The sequence below is a fragment of the Astyanax mexicanus genome, chromosome 6, assembly GCF_023375975.1.
Source record: "Astyanax mexicanus isolate ESR-SI-001 chromosome 6, AstMex3_surface, whole genome shotgun sequence".
In the NCBI taxonomy this organism is placed as follows: Eukaryota; Metazoa; Chordata; class Actinopteri; order Characiformes; family Acestrorhamphidae; genus Astyanax; species Astyanax mexicanus.
Genome location: NC_064413.1, coordinates 29,814,219 through 29,830,337, shown reverse-complemented (window position 1 = coordinate 29,830,337; position 16,119 = coordinate 29,814,219). Strand labels below are relative to the sequence as shown.

At 39.8% G+C, this 16,119-nt stretch overlaps 1 protein-coding gene across 3 annotated transcripts; it reads left to right on the top strand.

The window, feature by feature from the left end:
- The first annotated feature begins 304 nt into the window (after positions 1 to 304).
- On the top strand, positions 305 to 15,331 carry sphk2 (sphingosine kinase 2). 3 transcript variants are annotated; one of them, XM_007254503.4, is made up of 7 exons: positions 305 to 410; positions 3,256 to 5,126; positions 7,610 to 7,759; positions 8,182 to 8,276; positions 9,080 to 9,195; positions 9,858 to 11,589; positions 12,480 to 15,331. In XM_007254503.4, exons 2-7 carry the CDS (start codon positions 4,628 to 4,630, stop codon positions 12,540 to 12,542), a joined length of 2,655 nt encoding a protein of 884 aa, XP_007254565.2. In that variant the 5' UTR covers positions 305 to 410; positions 3,256 to 4,627; the 3' UTR covers positions 12,543 to 15,331. The 3 variants fall into 3 exon arrangements, with proteins under 3 accessions (XP_007254565.2, XP_022529476.1, XP_022529477.1); XM_022673755.2 differs by lacking the exon at positions 305 to 410 and adding an exon at positions 792 to 1,529; XM_022673756.2 differs by lacking the exons at positions 305 to 410; positions 3,256 to 5,126 and adding an exon at positions 6,817 to 7,490.
- The last annotated feature ends 788 nt before the right edge of the window (positions 15,332 to 16,119 follow it).

The window sequence follows — 16,119 nt, the reverse complement described above, 5'->3', positions numbered from 1 at the left end:
TTAATCCGCTTCCAGCTTCCCGATTGGACGAAATTCGCTGTCAATCATTTGACACGTTCCACGATGTCGTTATCTGATTGGCGCAGGTTTTGGGTGAAAGGTAATATTTACGGAAAGAAAATAAATATCTTGGTAATAAAAATTAAATCCGAGTGGAAACAGAAGGTGTGGGGAATATCTGCAGTTAACATGAACACACGTCAGAAATAAAGACTTAGTTTGAGGGAAATAGTTCAGCGCTAGTCCGTTATCACTGCGTCAGGTACGCATTGCTAATGAGGCGGCCTGTTCTTGAATACTATTGGCTACGCTTCCTGACAATCAAAGAACTGCGACCGCCCACCGGTGGGATACAGACTTCCTGTCTGAACTCAGCGGATAGGCAGAAGACCATCGGACACAAATATGAGGTAAGTTAGGCTTATTTACCACATCTCACCCCGTTTTGTTCTTATGTGAATGTTTAAACCCTAACCAACAGACCTGCGGCGTGTTTTGCACGTTTTCATTGTGAGAGAACTAAAGGCGATGTTAAATGTTGCTCTTAATTCCAGTAAAGTGTCAGTTTGTGTTGTGTAGCTTTAGTTGGCGGCAGTGCAGTAGCTAGAAACTCAGTTTTCGCTGAATCAGGTAAGTAGAGGTGAATAACCCTGGTCCAGAAAGTAAAAATCCATCCCAGGGTTTTGTACCAACTGTCTGGGCGACTCCGCTGCAACTGAGCCGCCCAGTCTGTTGGTACAAAACCCTGAGATGGATTTTTACGTTTTGGACCCGGGTTAACCACCTCTACAGGTAACACAGGTTACCGTCGCTGTGTAGCTATTTAATTTCATTAGTTAAAAGGGCCAGTTTTGTGTATACAGGCAGCAGCAGAGTGTTATCTGTATTTTATCGTGGGTAAATGTTTTCTCTGATTGTGACACTTTGTCGTTTTTGGCCTTAACAGCAGAGCTAGCTAACTAAATAACAGACTAGCCTGATCACTGCTGTGGACGAGTTTGATCAGATCGTTTATATCTAATCTCTAATCAGCTGTTAATTATTTTCTGATTAATATTGTGTAGCTAGAGATGGGAGCGGGTGATGGTCGGTGGTTAATGTCACTGTGTGGAGAGAGTTAACTAAGCCCATATAGCATATAACAACCTTCAGCTCACATGTCAAACCAACCCAACTGAAACGACTTTAGACTCTCACCTTCTGGTTTCAGGTGATCTGTGCTCTGATGATCATCTACTGTTGTGATTAATTGTCTTTATACTTGAGCTTTATCCATCTAGATTAGCTTGTTTGTTTGTAAATGTTTAACCCTGTCCACAGTTTGGCTCAGCTGGTTAAAGCTGTGCTGAATTTATCTCTACTGTTACCTTCCTTGTTTTAGCTTTTTAAAAGCTGTTTCTCTTTGGTGTCTTTCCTTATCGACCCAAGAAAGCAACTTTGCCCAGAGGGCAAATGTCTAATCAGTTAGCTAAAAGGAATAGTTGCTGTTAAAGGAATGTCTGTGCTCTCCTGTGAAGTGGTGTTGGCAGGTATGTATGCTGTATGTAAATGGTTATTGGAACGCTTGTTTTGTAAGAAATCAAGAAATTAAGGGTATTAAAAAAAGAGTTTGTTTTGCTCATGTTGGAATAACATTTTTTTGTGTTTATTACTAGGGTTGGGTGATATGTTCCTACAATAATATGATATTTCATGATATTTTTGCGATAATGATACTTTTTGCGACAAACTTAAAATGTAAAAAATATTTGAAGGATACAGTACTGCAACAAAAGAAAATTATATTTTATGATTGCATACGATATGATATGGCACACCCCTAACTGCAATATTAATATATATATATATATATATATATTGATCAAAAGACAAAAGTCAATAAGCCAGAATGTCATGATACTAATAATGCACTTTATATATCTCCATATATCCAGGACTAAAGTTAAATGAATGATACCGGACAGATATAATCTGTCTCTAGTAGATATATAATGGGAAGTGAGAACAGTGTAAATGTTTATTTTTCTATAAAACAGCAAAAAAGTAGTACCCTGATGTGATAATTAGGGGTGGGTGACATGGCACTATATTTTTGTGGTATAATATCATTCACTATATTTTTTGAAATGATGGTGATATTATTGCATACAATACGATATGGCACAACTGAAAGTGTTACCAAGGTCAGAATGTTGGAGGATCACCACCCCACATCATCCCAGAAGAAGTGGATGGAGTATAATCATTCCACACTCTTCCATAATTCAAAGTCCACTTTGGCATTGGGCCAATAGGTTTATGTTTATTTGCTCGCAAGAGTTTTTATTCTTTTGGCAGGACTGCTCTACAGAAACCAGTCAAACTCTGTATGTATTTGATCTTTTGTGTCAGCAATAGATTTAACTCATTTTAGTCTTAAGTCCATTGAGACGAGATTACCGATGTACTGAAGTGTTTGACTGAAGACCATAACAAATACACACCTTCCTGGTGGCCTGTGGGATTGACATGCTTGTTTTAGGTATACAAAATATGCAGCTGATCTCATCACTGGTTGTGCTGGTTTGAAAACATGGACTTTAAGAGGATTGGGTGTTGTGTCAAAAGCTGCTATGAGTTTGGACTCCAAATCTGTGCTTTTCCTTTTTTATTTATTTATTTTTTTATATATAAATCTTTGCAAGCAGTAGACTACAGGGCACAAATTGTGAAAGAGATTACGTTTAATATCTGGCCATTGTCCATGTAGCTCTGTGCACAAAACGGGATGTGTTCTTTAACCACAGTTTGGGTGGGTGGGTGCCAGACAAGTGCGATATCACATCAGTCAGGCTTCCCTCCCCCTTATTACAAAACAAGTGTGTGACTATATGTCACGCGTGGATTGTCTCACTTTCCACCACAGTCTCTCCCCTACTTGCACTTCTGCTTGCTGTCACTTAGAACAATGGATGTTTTATTTAGGCTGTAATCTCATCCACTCAACCAACCCCCCCACCAAACTGTTGAGTCACGCTCTGTCTTGGGAAAGCGTCTGGTCAGCTCATACCCATAATTTTGCTGACCCAAAGATTTTTTATATACGTCATAATGTTTCTGCAAACTGCTAAGTGATTGCTTTTCAGATGTTCTTGGTAGATCAAGGGTCAGGTTTCTGATAGGGTTGAGTCAGTACAAGGGTGAAGACTGTTGAAGAGCTTGCTTTTTTTTGAAGAAAGAATAATCATATTTTTTCTCCCTCTCTCTTTGTATCAGGGCTTTGCATGTTTGGGGCATACCAAAGCCTAAAACAATGAACAAGAAGGATTACAACAAAACAGGAATGTTGTGACATAATGCTCTCACCGCTGTAATCCCCCTGTGCTCTTCTGGATCTGCATTGTTTGGTCTGTTGTTTATTATTATTTTTTTTGTTCTGTTTATTTGCTTTTTTGGATCAATTGCCTGCAGAAATTGAAGAACACTGGAATTTCAATGGATTACAAATCTTGGATTTTGTGGCACGTGTCTATCGGGTGATTATGGATAGAATGTAACCCATAAGCTACTTCTACAGACTGAGACACATCCCGACATCCATCACCTCCCTCCCTGCCTGACCTTTTAATAGAGCAGGTATTTGTTGTGAACAGAAAAAAACACTTTGGGCATTACGCAAATAATTTATCAAGTGTTTTCGCCTTGCACTGGCCATAAACCTCTCTCTCTACCATTAGCGAAAAATCATCTTCGTCCAACAGTCCCTGCATAGTTCCTGTGATTTTTAAGACGTTTATTTTTTTTGTTGACTCAGTTTTATGTTTTTGACCTCAAGACAGATGCTGTTGAGCAGATGCTGGCTATCAATGCTGTTTTATAGTACTGTCTGTAAGCAACGCTAACAACACTTCAAGAAAGTGGTGTAAGGATGAGCTTGTACTTTATTTAAAGCTTTTAAAACTGATAGTCACTTTCATTTGTCACATTTGACATCAGGTTTTAGATTTTTCAACACGTAAAAGAGCAGCCATGCTTTGAGGAAGCACTTTAGTTCACATTCGGCTGGGACAGTAAATGAATAAATGTGAACAATTAATTGTTGCATGTGACATCCACATCCTATTTTTTTGGTTGAAACACTACAGTGAGCTTTAAAGGCCTGGACTGATGGCCTTTAGGATTACAGAATTATTTTAATGCATTGTTTGCATTGTTGAACAGATGTTTTTATTAAGAGGATTAAGCATTTGTTGCTTTAAGCAAAAAGCACTAAGGAAAACATATTAGTTCCATCAGGGATTAGAAAACCTGACCTTTAGTGATCTTTTTTGGACAAAAGGACAAAAATATCTAGATAATCTAGAATCGACAGAACCAACTGGGATCATTCAAGAAACTACAGGATGGACAAACCCAACCAGTAACCTGAACTCCTCGTTTCTTTTTACCGTCCCTGATAAGGCTTTAGGCAAAGGTGTTCCATAACTCTTTGGAAACACTTTACCTGCTGTTCTGTCCAAACATTAACTGTTTTTTTCTCTAGTGAGTCCTTCTGAAACTCTACCGTAAAGTGTTCTGCATGACCCGCTCAAATCCTTCAGTTCTGGATGTCCTCTCCTGACCCTGCGGATCATCTCCAGCTGTGAAAATGCGCTCCCCAGGGCCACGGAGTTCGTCCCCATCCCCAGTCCTCTCTCCGTCCCCTGGACTGGCCCAGGAGGCCCTGCTGCATGGGCAGTTTGGGGGCTGGAGTAGCGGAAGCAGTGCAGGAGGAGGCAGTGGTAGTAACAGTAACAGTAACAGTTGCCCCAGCAGCCCTGGAGTAACGCTCCCGCCCAGTCCGGCCTCATCTAGCTACGCCCTGACCCTCACCCCCACAAACATCCATGTCCAGCGGCTCTCCCCGCGCCCAGGAAAGGACTCTCGACTGCTGCTGCCGGTGGCGGAGCTGGCTGGGTGTAGCTGTCCAAGAGCACCGGCTCCACCACTGCTGGTGCTGTACTGGTACCCGGCAGGGCGGCGTAGGAAAGGTGTGTCCCGGCGCAGACAGGTCCGAGTGTACCTTGCTGAGAGTCGAGCTGAAGCAGAGAAATGGAACGCAGCCATTCAGTGCCTGCTGAGGGGAATGGATGTCAGTTCCAGTACAGGTGAGAGAGAGAGAGAGAGAGAGAGAGAGAGTGTGTATATATTTGTATGTGTGTGTGTGGTTATTGTAAAATGTCCTAATTTTCTCCTTCCTCTTTAAGCATCAGTTATTTTGTCACTATTTATTGAAAAACATGTTTTTACAAGTAAGTTTAGAGCATTTCTCCTGGTTCATTCATCCATACGTTTTACACAGAGTACTGAGCAGCTGCAGGATTCAAATGATGGTGAAAACTAAAAGTAGACAAAAATGTAGATATATATTTTCATTGGACAGCAGCGATTTACATTTTTTTCCGGAGTGACTTATATTAAAATCATCTTCAGATGAATAGAGTATTGGGAGTTTTGCCCAAGAACTAATTGGTGTAGACAAGAGGGCTTGTCTGCCTAAGGAATCCATGAATAATTTGCCACAGGAAAGAGCTATCCTGTCATCTGGCTAGATTGTGAACCCCACAAGTGTGTGAAAATTATTTTTTTTACACCTGTCATTAACAAGCATGATCTGATTATGTTGGGGTTATATATAAAAAGCTGGGTATAAAAAGTAAACAACCCATGGAGCCTGTAAATAGATTACAGTTAAACCACATTGTGACATGATGAAAAACCCATTTACACCTGGTCACCCCATGTGATTAGTATCTAGATTGTATTTTGATTAGACTTTAGCCACATCCATTTACACTCTGTGTGGGTCAGAATATGCAAATTCACTCACTGCACAGCAATGATTACTGGTGTTTTGGTTGTACTCTGAGATACTTGGTTTTGTATCTGCTTGTATGTATCTTGGGAGTGTTTATACTTGAAATGTATGTGCCTTGGTCTTGTCCAAATGTATAAACAGGATCAGAGACAGATCTCGTCTAGAGTTTATACACATGTAAACATGATAGGATACTGTCAGTAGTAATTATTGTTGAATTGGCTTTACCCTGTTGTAGTAGAGCTGTCTAATGTCGTGCATCCTTTATTAACAACTTCAATTTATATTAATTAAAAAATATATATAACCATTGGACATCGTTTTTTATGCATTATAATTTACGAATACTGTATTTTTAAAACCTTTACAAGAAGAAAAGCCACTCTTTGAGAGGAAGTGTTAATTTGGTTTAACCACTTTAGCATGATTTAATGTGTTTGGTTTCTTTTGGTTTTTTTTTTGTCAATCTGAATCAGCTCAGCTGCTCTAAAGTGTAACCAGACCCCTTATCCCCAACAATACTGATGTTTGGTTTGACCCACCTTAAAGCTCTTTTGATTTTTTTTTTTGTAGAGGCTGCCACACATGGATTTTCTCTTGTTTTGTCTCTCAGCTGGCAGTTATCAGTCTGGCTGTGCATTTCCTTCATACTGCTTTATCTGCTCCGCACACCCTGCCACACACACACACACACACACGTGTCATGCTGTCAGGGAGGGGTGGGTCTTTCTTTTGGGTTTATTTCTCTTTATTTCTCTTTATTTGTTTAATTTCTATTTAGTATATTTTTCAGTTCTCCTAATGTGCACTTTGTATCTGGTTCTGGTTCTCCTTGGTCTGGTTCTGCTTATATTAAACAGCTGGTTCATGTGTTGCCCTCAGATCCAGTTTAGCTCCCAGATCCAGAGTTTACTGTAAAATAATACAAAGAGTCAGAGCATTGTTTTGTGCGTTTGTAGTATCCTCTATCACTGGCTGATATTTATTACAGTTTGCAAATTTATTTCTCTGAATTTTGTAGGTACAGTCATCTATTGTCAGCATTGTAAGCAGTTTTTCATGGGATTTAATGTTGTTCATGTTGATATCAGTTAAATATTGTATTGAACAAAATGAAGAAATATATTGAGGTCAAGTTTTATCCATATTGTCCAGCCCTAGTGCAGAGTGAAACACATTCTGAACTGATCTGTATTTGGCTGTCGGCAACTGATTTTATGTATATATGGCAGGAGTGTATTTTCCCCACATGATTTTATTAAAAAGAGCAAAAATGCTTGAAAAATCTACATACATCTAGAAAAGCTCATATTCAGTGTTTGTGTGTTTGTGACTCTGCCCTAATTGATAATCAAATAGTGAGGATGAGATCCTTATGAATGTTAACACCTCACTTGGCACCCTGGCAACATCTAAACTAGTAACACACTTTTGATTTGCTGTTTCACTGGCTGCTCTTTCCAAAGGCCCTTCTCCACTCTCTGACATGCATTCTTTAAATGTGCATTTTTCAAACATTGGCTAAGATTGACAGATAGAGGTTGGATTTACTCCGTGTACTACATCACCTAATGCACAAAAGGATTTCTGGCTTGGCTCTGGTTTTAATAACATCCTCAGTGCTTGTGTTAAGCAAAGCTGCACTTTAATATGGGTAGGTAAAATGAAACCGGTGCAATCCAGAGTCTGTTTTTAGATGTACGTTAGTTATTTTGTAAGGTCTGTGACAGTTATGTGTTGTTTGCCTAATTTTTTGCTTCTGTTCTTTGACAGAATTTAGCAAAAGCATGTTACCCCGCCCTCGTCGTCTGCTGCTATTGGTCAATCCATTCAGTGGGCGGGGACAGGCAATGCAGTGGTGCCAAACGCACATACTGCCCATGATCAGAGAAGCAAACATCAGCTACAACCTCATACAGACAGGTACGATCACACGAACACCAAGTCTGACTGTAAACACTTTTATCTGAGCCAATTTACACTGCAATGAACACCTTACTGAATGAACTTCACTTGAAACTTGAAAATATATATAGTCACTGTGGGACTGTGGGACCAACATCATACCTTGTAAATCTTAACTTTACAGGAGAAGAAATAATTCTTTGGACCTTTTAATGGAAGTCAATGTAAAAATATTTTATTTCCAGTAACTTAACTGTGGAGCTTTTCTGTTCTCTGTTTTTGCATGACTGCTATGATATATTAATATTTTATATTCACATGATCAGTTTACACTGGCAATAGAAAGAGATGGTAAAACAAAAAAAATCATGTGCTTACACACACACAGTCTGCACAGTTCATTAATGTGTATGTTGTATGTCTGCTTTGTTGCACATCAGAGCGCCAGAATCACGCTCGTGAGCTGGTTAGGGAGATCTCTCTGCATGAGTGGGATGGCATCATTATCGTCTCTGGAGATGGACTACTGCATGAGGTAAACGAGTTCTTGCTGCTTAATGGACATGGCAATAACTGATCGACTTTGTTGACTATAAAAATTGGCAACGCAGAATTTCATTATCATGCACCATTAATGTGTGATGGAGCGTTTTTAGACAAACAATACCTTGTAATTTTTTTTGTTTAATTTAGGTATGTCAAACTATCAAAATGTACTGCACAATTGGGGCCTAAATGTTTAGCTGTCCTCATTAGTAGGAAGTACAAATAGAGGGCATGATAAAAAAAAGAATTGCAACTAATTGACCAATCAAACAAATAATCGGGTTTGTTTGCTGGGTAATGGGGTTTCATAAATATGTTTGTTTTCAGTTAATTTTTAGTTGAATCACAAATTTAATTTGTAGAAAGGCATCTCAAGGTATATCATGACTTGACATGGACAAAATTTGGATGAAACTGAACAAAAATAAACATGTTTTATTTTTATTTATTTATTTTTTCAGTTTTTCCACTGTTTATATTCTAGCCCTGTACAGCTTGTATCTTTTAGCTGAAAAACAGTTTGTAAAGAAGTAGTAAACTATTGGCAAATGTAATAATTGATGCTAAACATTTTTCATTTAACTATGAAAGCAGAGTTTATGTAGGAACTTAATTTTAATCTTAATCTTTCTATTATTTTGTCAATATATATAATATAATAAAGGCTTGTATGCCAAAGAATATTTTTAAGTGTTACCAATGCTTCCAGAAAGGTTTCTGTTTTCTGTCAATTTCATAAGTTGTTAATTAAGCTACTTTACTGACTCCCAGGCATGGATTTCTGTTTAACAGGTAATCAATGGCCTCATGGAGAGGCCAGACTGGGAACAAGCAATAAAGACTCCAGTGGGAATTCTGCCGTGTGGCTCTGGAAATGCCCTGGCTGGCTCAATCAACCACTACGCAGGGTAAGAGACTGAACCCACAAGTACACAAAAAACAAGGTATAAACATGCTCCATACTGATGTTCCATTCCGACAATCCAGTTTTTTTTCTGTGATATGATTACGAGTCCTCATTTAGCCCCCTTTTTCATTTAAAAGTACATTATACAGTATATATTGTGAAATAAAGGGAGAAGGTTTGGATCATTTTTGTGGCTGTTGTCATTAATTCTTATCATATCATAAAAATCAAGTTTAATAACATACTTGGGATGTCAATCGAAATAGTGTTTGTTGCCCAGATTTCTCACTCTAGCACACATTATTGTCTTATACAGTTAATAATTAAAGGGTTTTGATTCTTCTCCAGTGGCAGAACTGTTTTCCCATGTTGATGGGAGGGGTCAAAGACCACAAACAAAATGATTGTTAATGATCACAGTGTTATCAGTGGTACTTCATTGTTTCTATTATTGTCCAGCTGATATCACTCATGCCCTTGTCCAGGGAAATCTAGTCCTGTTCCTACAATTAGTGTTTGATCTTTGCCTCAGATTGCTAATTTCTTATCTTGAATCTGCAGTTTGCAGTATTTTATAGCATCTGTTCCTCACGTAAAAATGATCTATTACTGTGATCAAAGGTGAGTGTCTATGTGTAAACGGTCTCTCTATCTCTCGCTTAGATATGACATGTGCCTTCGGGAGCCCCTCCTCCTCAACTGCTGCTTCCTTCTTTGTCGGGGCGGAGTCAGACCCATGGACCTGGTGTCCGTGACGACAAGTCCCTTGCCGCCCTCCTCTTCGTCCAATCAAAATGGCCGTCCACCTGCTCCCAGAAGGCTATTCTCTTTCCTGTCAGTGGCGTGGGGTTTTGTGTCGGATGTGGACATTGAGAGTGAACGCTACAGGGGGCTTGGCTCCGCTCGCTTTACTCTGGGAACGCTGGTGCGTCTGGCCTCCCTGCGATCCTACAAAGGCCGCCTGTCCTACCTGCCCCCTGCAGTCATCAACCCGTCCCCTGACGTGACCCCGCAGCCCCCTCGCCGTCCACTCTCCAGGAGCATCACGGAGGGCCTGGAGGGCTTCTGTAGGACTCCTATCCACCGCACCTGCTCTGACATGGGCATCAGCGAACAGCGGAGCCTTCGCAAAGAGGATGGCGAGAGGGAGCTGGAGAGAGAGCGAGAAAGAGAGAAAGAACGGCAGGAGAGAGAGAGGGAGAGGAAAAGGAGGAGAGATAGAGCGCAAGGTGTTGGCGTGGTGAGGGCTAGTAGCCTCGCGGAGGACCGGGAAAGGGAGATGGAGGCAGAGGAGAGGATGGAAGGAACGTCCGGGTCAAGCTCAGAGTCAAACGAACGCCAGGACGAGTGTGCGTCTGGGAATGGAGAGGAAGAAGTGAAAGAGGATGATTGCAGAAGCAGTGGGACAGAGGGAGCACTAGATGCGAGAGATGTGAGCGAGGAATATGGTGTGGATGAAGGAAGAGAGGCTGAGGAGTGCGAAGATGAGCCCCTAGAGCCGCGGCAGGTGCTACGTAAAAACTCTGCCCCCTCCTCTCAAATCATCAAGGCTTTCTTCAGCCAGCCAATCGGTGGCACCGGTTCAGAGGAGACACTGGATGCAGACGAGGATATAAATGGAACCTATTTCCAGCGAGAGCCCTGGAAAGAGCCGCTGGACCCACGTGAACGTTCCCTCACCATTTCTTCACCTTTCCGTCATTCACCATTCTCCTACAAATCCAAAGGGGTTCTGGACCAGAACCAGAACCCATCAAAACCTCGCCCACTCTCTCTTCTGCACCAGTCTCACTCAAACTCTCTCCCACCCAAATTCCCTTCCCTCTCACTCTCCCTCTCTCCCACCCCTCCATCCTCTCCATCCTGTGCATCCCCTCATAGCTCCGCCTACCTCGCCCCACGGCCCGGCACCCCTGGCTCCTCCTCCCCATCACCCTCTCTCCGCTCCCCCTCCCAGTCTTTCACCTTTGACCTGGCCGAGCCAGCTGGCCCATTCAAGAACCGCTCTTTGGTCTCCACCCCTAGTACTCCACCCCACGACGACCTGCTGCCACCTCTGGACCAACCCTTGCCGACGCGGGACTGGGTGACTATAGAGGGTGATTTTGTTCTAGTGCTCGCCATCTACCAGTCCCATCTGGGCGCTGACCTGTTGGCTGCGCCGCATGCTCGTTTTGATGATGGCCTGATTCATTTGACTTTTGTGCGGGCGGGCATCTCCCGGGCTACGCTGCTACGGCTTTTCCTTGCAATGGAGAGGGGTGCCCACCTGTCTATGAGCTCTCCATATGTCAGCCACGTTTCTGCTCGAGCATTCCGCCTGCAACCACTCTCCTCACGTGGGACCCTAACAGTGGATGGGGAGGTGGTGCCCTACGGACCACTTCAGGCACAGGTAAAACTTCACAACAGCCTGAAACTAGCAACCAGCCATAATGACTTAGTAGGAAAATGGGTATTATGCACATATTGTGCATATTGTATAAGGCTGTGTATTGGCCAAAACTTGGCCACGATACAGGGGGATACAAATTATTGAAGTATATTGTAATATTGTAAGCAAGCCATAGTAAAAAAGAGAAAAAAAAATAATAAATATATATATATATATATATATATATATATATATATATATATATATATATATATATATATATATATAATAACTTTTTATAACAGTAAGATTTAACAACACTGATATCTAGTGTTCAGGGTTTAAACACCAAATCAATCACTGTCTGACACCAATCTTTACATTAAAATTATTACTGTGTATTTTAAAATCTATATAGTATTGCAAAACAAAGTTTTGTAATAATGTGCAATATAATTTTTTTCCTAAACCTATATTATACCAAATATTGTGTACTATGCAAATTTCAAGTGATAAAATGAAAAAAAGAAGCTTGTTATTTTTTGTGATTAGAACAGTTTATGTAATGTAATTTCCTGCATATCAGGAAATAGGTATTCTATGATGATCTGCTTTATAATTAGCCAATTGCGTATTTGGGCTAAAACTCTAATGGTAGGATACATTTAATATTATTAAATATTGCAAGTAATTTTCTTAATTATAACCGGCAGGATGATGAAAAATGCATTAAAATGCATCACTATATGCATTACTATACATTTTTGTGGATGGAAGCTTACCTATATAGTGAGGTCAAGTTTGCCAATATTGTTGAACATCATCTTGTTGCCCATGCCTACTTGAGAAGTACAGATGCTACAATTACTTTATTGTGTGTGTGTGTGTGTGTGTTTGTCATCACCTTTCAGATTCATCCCTCCATGGCTCGTCTCATTGTTGGAGATTCTGGGGTAAAGATCACTAGATTCTGACCTGCTGGGATTTAAACTGGAGAGGATCTTTTCTACACACTCTGGCTTACGTAATGCTACAGCATCCACTTCTGGGAAGAGAGATTGGAGGATTGAAATAGCCAGCAATTGCAATAACAGCTTTTACTGGGATTTACTAAAAGGGATTGCCTAATCGAGCTGCGCACAAACGACCGGATTACCAGCGAGTTTACCGAAGGGATGACAATTTGAGGCCTATTGCACGACCACAGGATTACACTTATTTAGCTTTACTTAAGGCCGAAGCGTGAAAACATTAATGTCTGAAAATAAAAAAGGGGGGTGTGAGGAGTGAAGCACTTTGAATGTGTGCATTGAGTCAATGCGTCAAGCGTCTACATTTTCGTATTCACTTGTTTGCAGATGCATGAGTGGTCCTGCCTTATTACAGAGTGATTTGTGGGAAGGAGAGTTGAACTGAACACTAAGAACAAACGTTATTTTTTGAACAGCTGTTAGGTAGCCACACCCTCACACGAATGTGGCCCATCTGTGTTGCATAATCTCCGTCCTTGGAATGCCTTATCCAGCTCTGAACTACAAGTGCAGTTTCCCATCTTAGATAAGCCTACCTTTTTTATTACAATTACAGGATTAGACCAAGAAGAAGAAAATAATATGTCCTCATCCTAAATGTAGTGGATTAGCCAAGATATGTTTGGTGTCCAGTGTGTTTTTTTTTGGACTGGAGCTGTCAAACTAATGTCACTAGTGAGCAGTCAAACCACATACAGGTGCATCTCAAAAATTAGAATATCATTGAAAAGAGAGCTATGTCATCTGCTTGTCAAAGTCAGTGCACTGTCTTTGCACAAAATCTTACAGCAGTTCATGCTTCCCCCTGCTGACAACTTTTATGATGAGGTCTTGTAAAATAACCCCTCTAATATTATCTAATATTATTTTTTTTGAGACACTACCTTTTGTGTTTTCATTAACTGTAAGCCATAATCAAAAATACAAGAAAAAAACGCTTAAAATAGATCACTATGTGTGTAATACATCTATATAATGAGTTTCATATTTTGAACTGAATTACTGAAATAATGTAACTTTTCAATGATATTCTTATTTATTGAGAAGCACCTGTATGTGGTTTGACTGCTCACTAGTGACATTAGTTTGACAGCTCCAGTCCAAAAAAAAACACACTGGACACTAAACATATCTTGGCTAATCCACTACATTTAGGATGAGGACATATTATTTTCTTCAACTATAACGAGTTTTATAAATCGCAAAGTTGCCTCAAACTTCAGCAAATTAATAAATCCTCTCAATCCCTCTTATTTATGGGTTTATCCCATCATGATGCTATATATTGCATAGTTTGTGAAGATTTGGTCATGCAGCTTTTGCAAGATAGTAACCACTGTTATATTTTCTTGTTACTTAAATTAGCCTGCATGTTGCTTCAGTACAAAAAGGAAAGAAGCAAACATCAGACACCAAACATATTGTAGCTCATTGAGTTTACGATTTTAAAAAATAATGATGCTCTAATACAAACAAAAGTGTTTTTTTATGTGGCATCAATCAAAGAACCATTTGAAGCACTTCTTTAAGTGTATTTGGGCTAAATGCATAATTAGAGAACTATTCTTTCATCCAGAAGACCTTGTTTGGTTAACATCAGTTCCCAATTTCCATAGTCTCCTCCTTAGACAGACCTCCTTCTGTATATTACTGGGGACCGTATTGAAGCATAATGAACTCGCTTTGTGTCTTATGTAGCCTGCTGTCAAGCATTTTTGAGGCTTTAGGATCATTTCAGCTCTGTTATTAAAAAACAGAGCCAGGCCTTCATTACTATAAGGTGAAAATATAGAACAACATTGAGTTGTGAAGTCATTTGCTGCAGGTAGCATTTAGGACAGTCATCTCATGGATGAACAGTAAAACATGGATTATATTCTGGTGTATAGTGCATTTGCCTGATTGTCTAAGCAAAAGCATGTGGTGGTGGTGGTGGTGGTGGTGATGTTAATGCAAGTTTAACAAGCTGTGTTTGTTGCAGCACTACAAGATGGTTACTTAGATTTTTTTTTTCTTTCAATTTTATATATATTAAATATCAAGTCCTTCCAAATATTAGACTTCAAAAGACCAGATGATTATTTGGCAACTACTCGAAATTCATCATTGTTCTGTTTAATATTGGGAATGTATGGGATTGTGTTCAGATACTAATTTATTAAATTTTGTCGGACTTAGTCCAGAGTGTGTTTCCCACATCTTTGTGTGTGTTTACAGGAATGGGTTGTAGAAAAAAAAAATCAAAAGGTTGTATGAGCCAAACAGTGACCATACAATGACTAAAGATAAAATAGACCACATTCTGCAATCTAAACCTAGAATAAACACATATTTTCCCCAAGGGAACAAAGATCAGAATATCAAGTACTTATCAAATTATGATAAAGCAAATGTGAAATACCCAGAAAATATAAATGTCAATTGAATGAAGACGGAGTTAACAAATTCCCTCAGCATTGGTTAATTTGTATTGAAGAAAGGTTCTAGACTTTATGAAAACTAGTCTTTGCAGATGTTGTGGGACTCAGGTGGGCAGTTTGCTTTTGGCTGTTTTTTATTTTGTTTGGTGGACCATGCTTTAGAGCAGTGTAATACACCTAAATAGTACTGAACTGCTGTTCTTGCTGACAATGCCAGTTAAAGATGTCTTGTTAATAGATTATTCTATGATGCTTGTAATAAAAGTATAATTATTACTAAGATTCAATAGTAAATAAAACATATAATGTACAGTTTGTTGTTCTATATGGTTTCGAATGTTTTTAATGTTTATCCTTAAGATTACGTTTAACTATTAAAGTTACACTGGAGTTCCAACTTTCTCTACAGATTATTGGCTTGTCTGAATTCAGATTGTGTACTAGTGTCCTAACAGGACCAAAAGTCAAGCAAAATGAACTGGGCCCCTTATGTTCAAGCCTCACAGTCTTGGCTCAGAAACACTCTTCTTAAGTAAAAACACAAGGTACTGGAAGTTTGGAAAATAGGTGGAACTTTTTTGTCGGCCTGAAGAATGTGGAATAGTCATAGGCGAGAGGAAGTGACATTACCATGGCTGTGATTCAACAGCCTTCCTGTGAGCTGTAGATGAAGTATGGGGTAGGATAACCCTACAAATGTCAGTGCGTTATGCCTCACTGGTTATCGCACTCCCATGAAGGGGTAAACAAGGAAGCCAACATCTCAGACCCTTTTCCTCCCCTTTGTCTGTCTCCGTATGGCACCTCTAACCTCACACACTAATCGGTGACTGCCACAGTACAGTAGCTCTTATCTTTCTTTCTCTCAGACTTTCCGCCTTCCTTTCAGGTCTGGCAAGCGGTTTGTTTAGCCCCCTTAATATCAGTGTCGAAGGAGGTCAGGAACAGGACCCTGCAACTGGGGTTTTTGTTAGTAAAATACTGTAGTATTGACAACAGAATGATGGTGACATGACTAGTAAAAGTACATTAAGTGCATGTTGTTCTGGACATTTTATATTTTATATTTATTTTTTTATAAATGTGTAAAACAAATATTA

What these genes read in the sequence shown, in the direction of transcription:
- sphk2 (XM_007254503.4), top strand. Translation starts at nt 4,628, where the DNA reads ATGCGCTCCCCAGGGCCACGGAGTTCGTCCCCATCCCCAGTCCTCTCT. An exon ending in CTACAACCTCATACAGACAG is followed by an intron (nt 7,760 to 8,181) that starts GTACGATCACAC and finishes GTTGCACATCAG; the next exon opens with AGCGCCAGAATCACGCTCGT. An exon ending in GAGATGGACTACTGCATGAG is followed by an intron (nt 8,277 to 9,079) that starts GTAAACGAGTTC and finishes TCTGTTTAACAG; the next exon opens with GTAATCAATGGCCTCATGGA.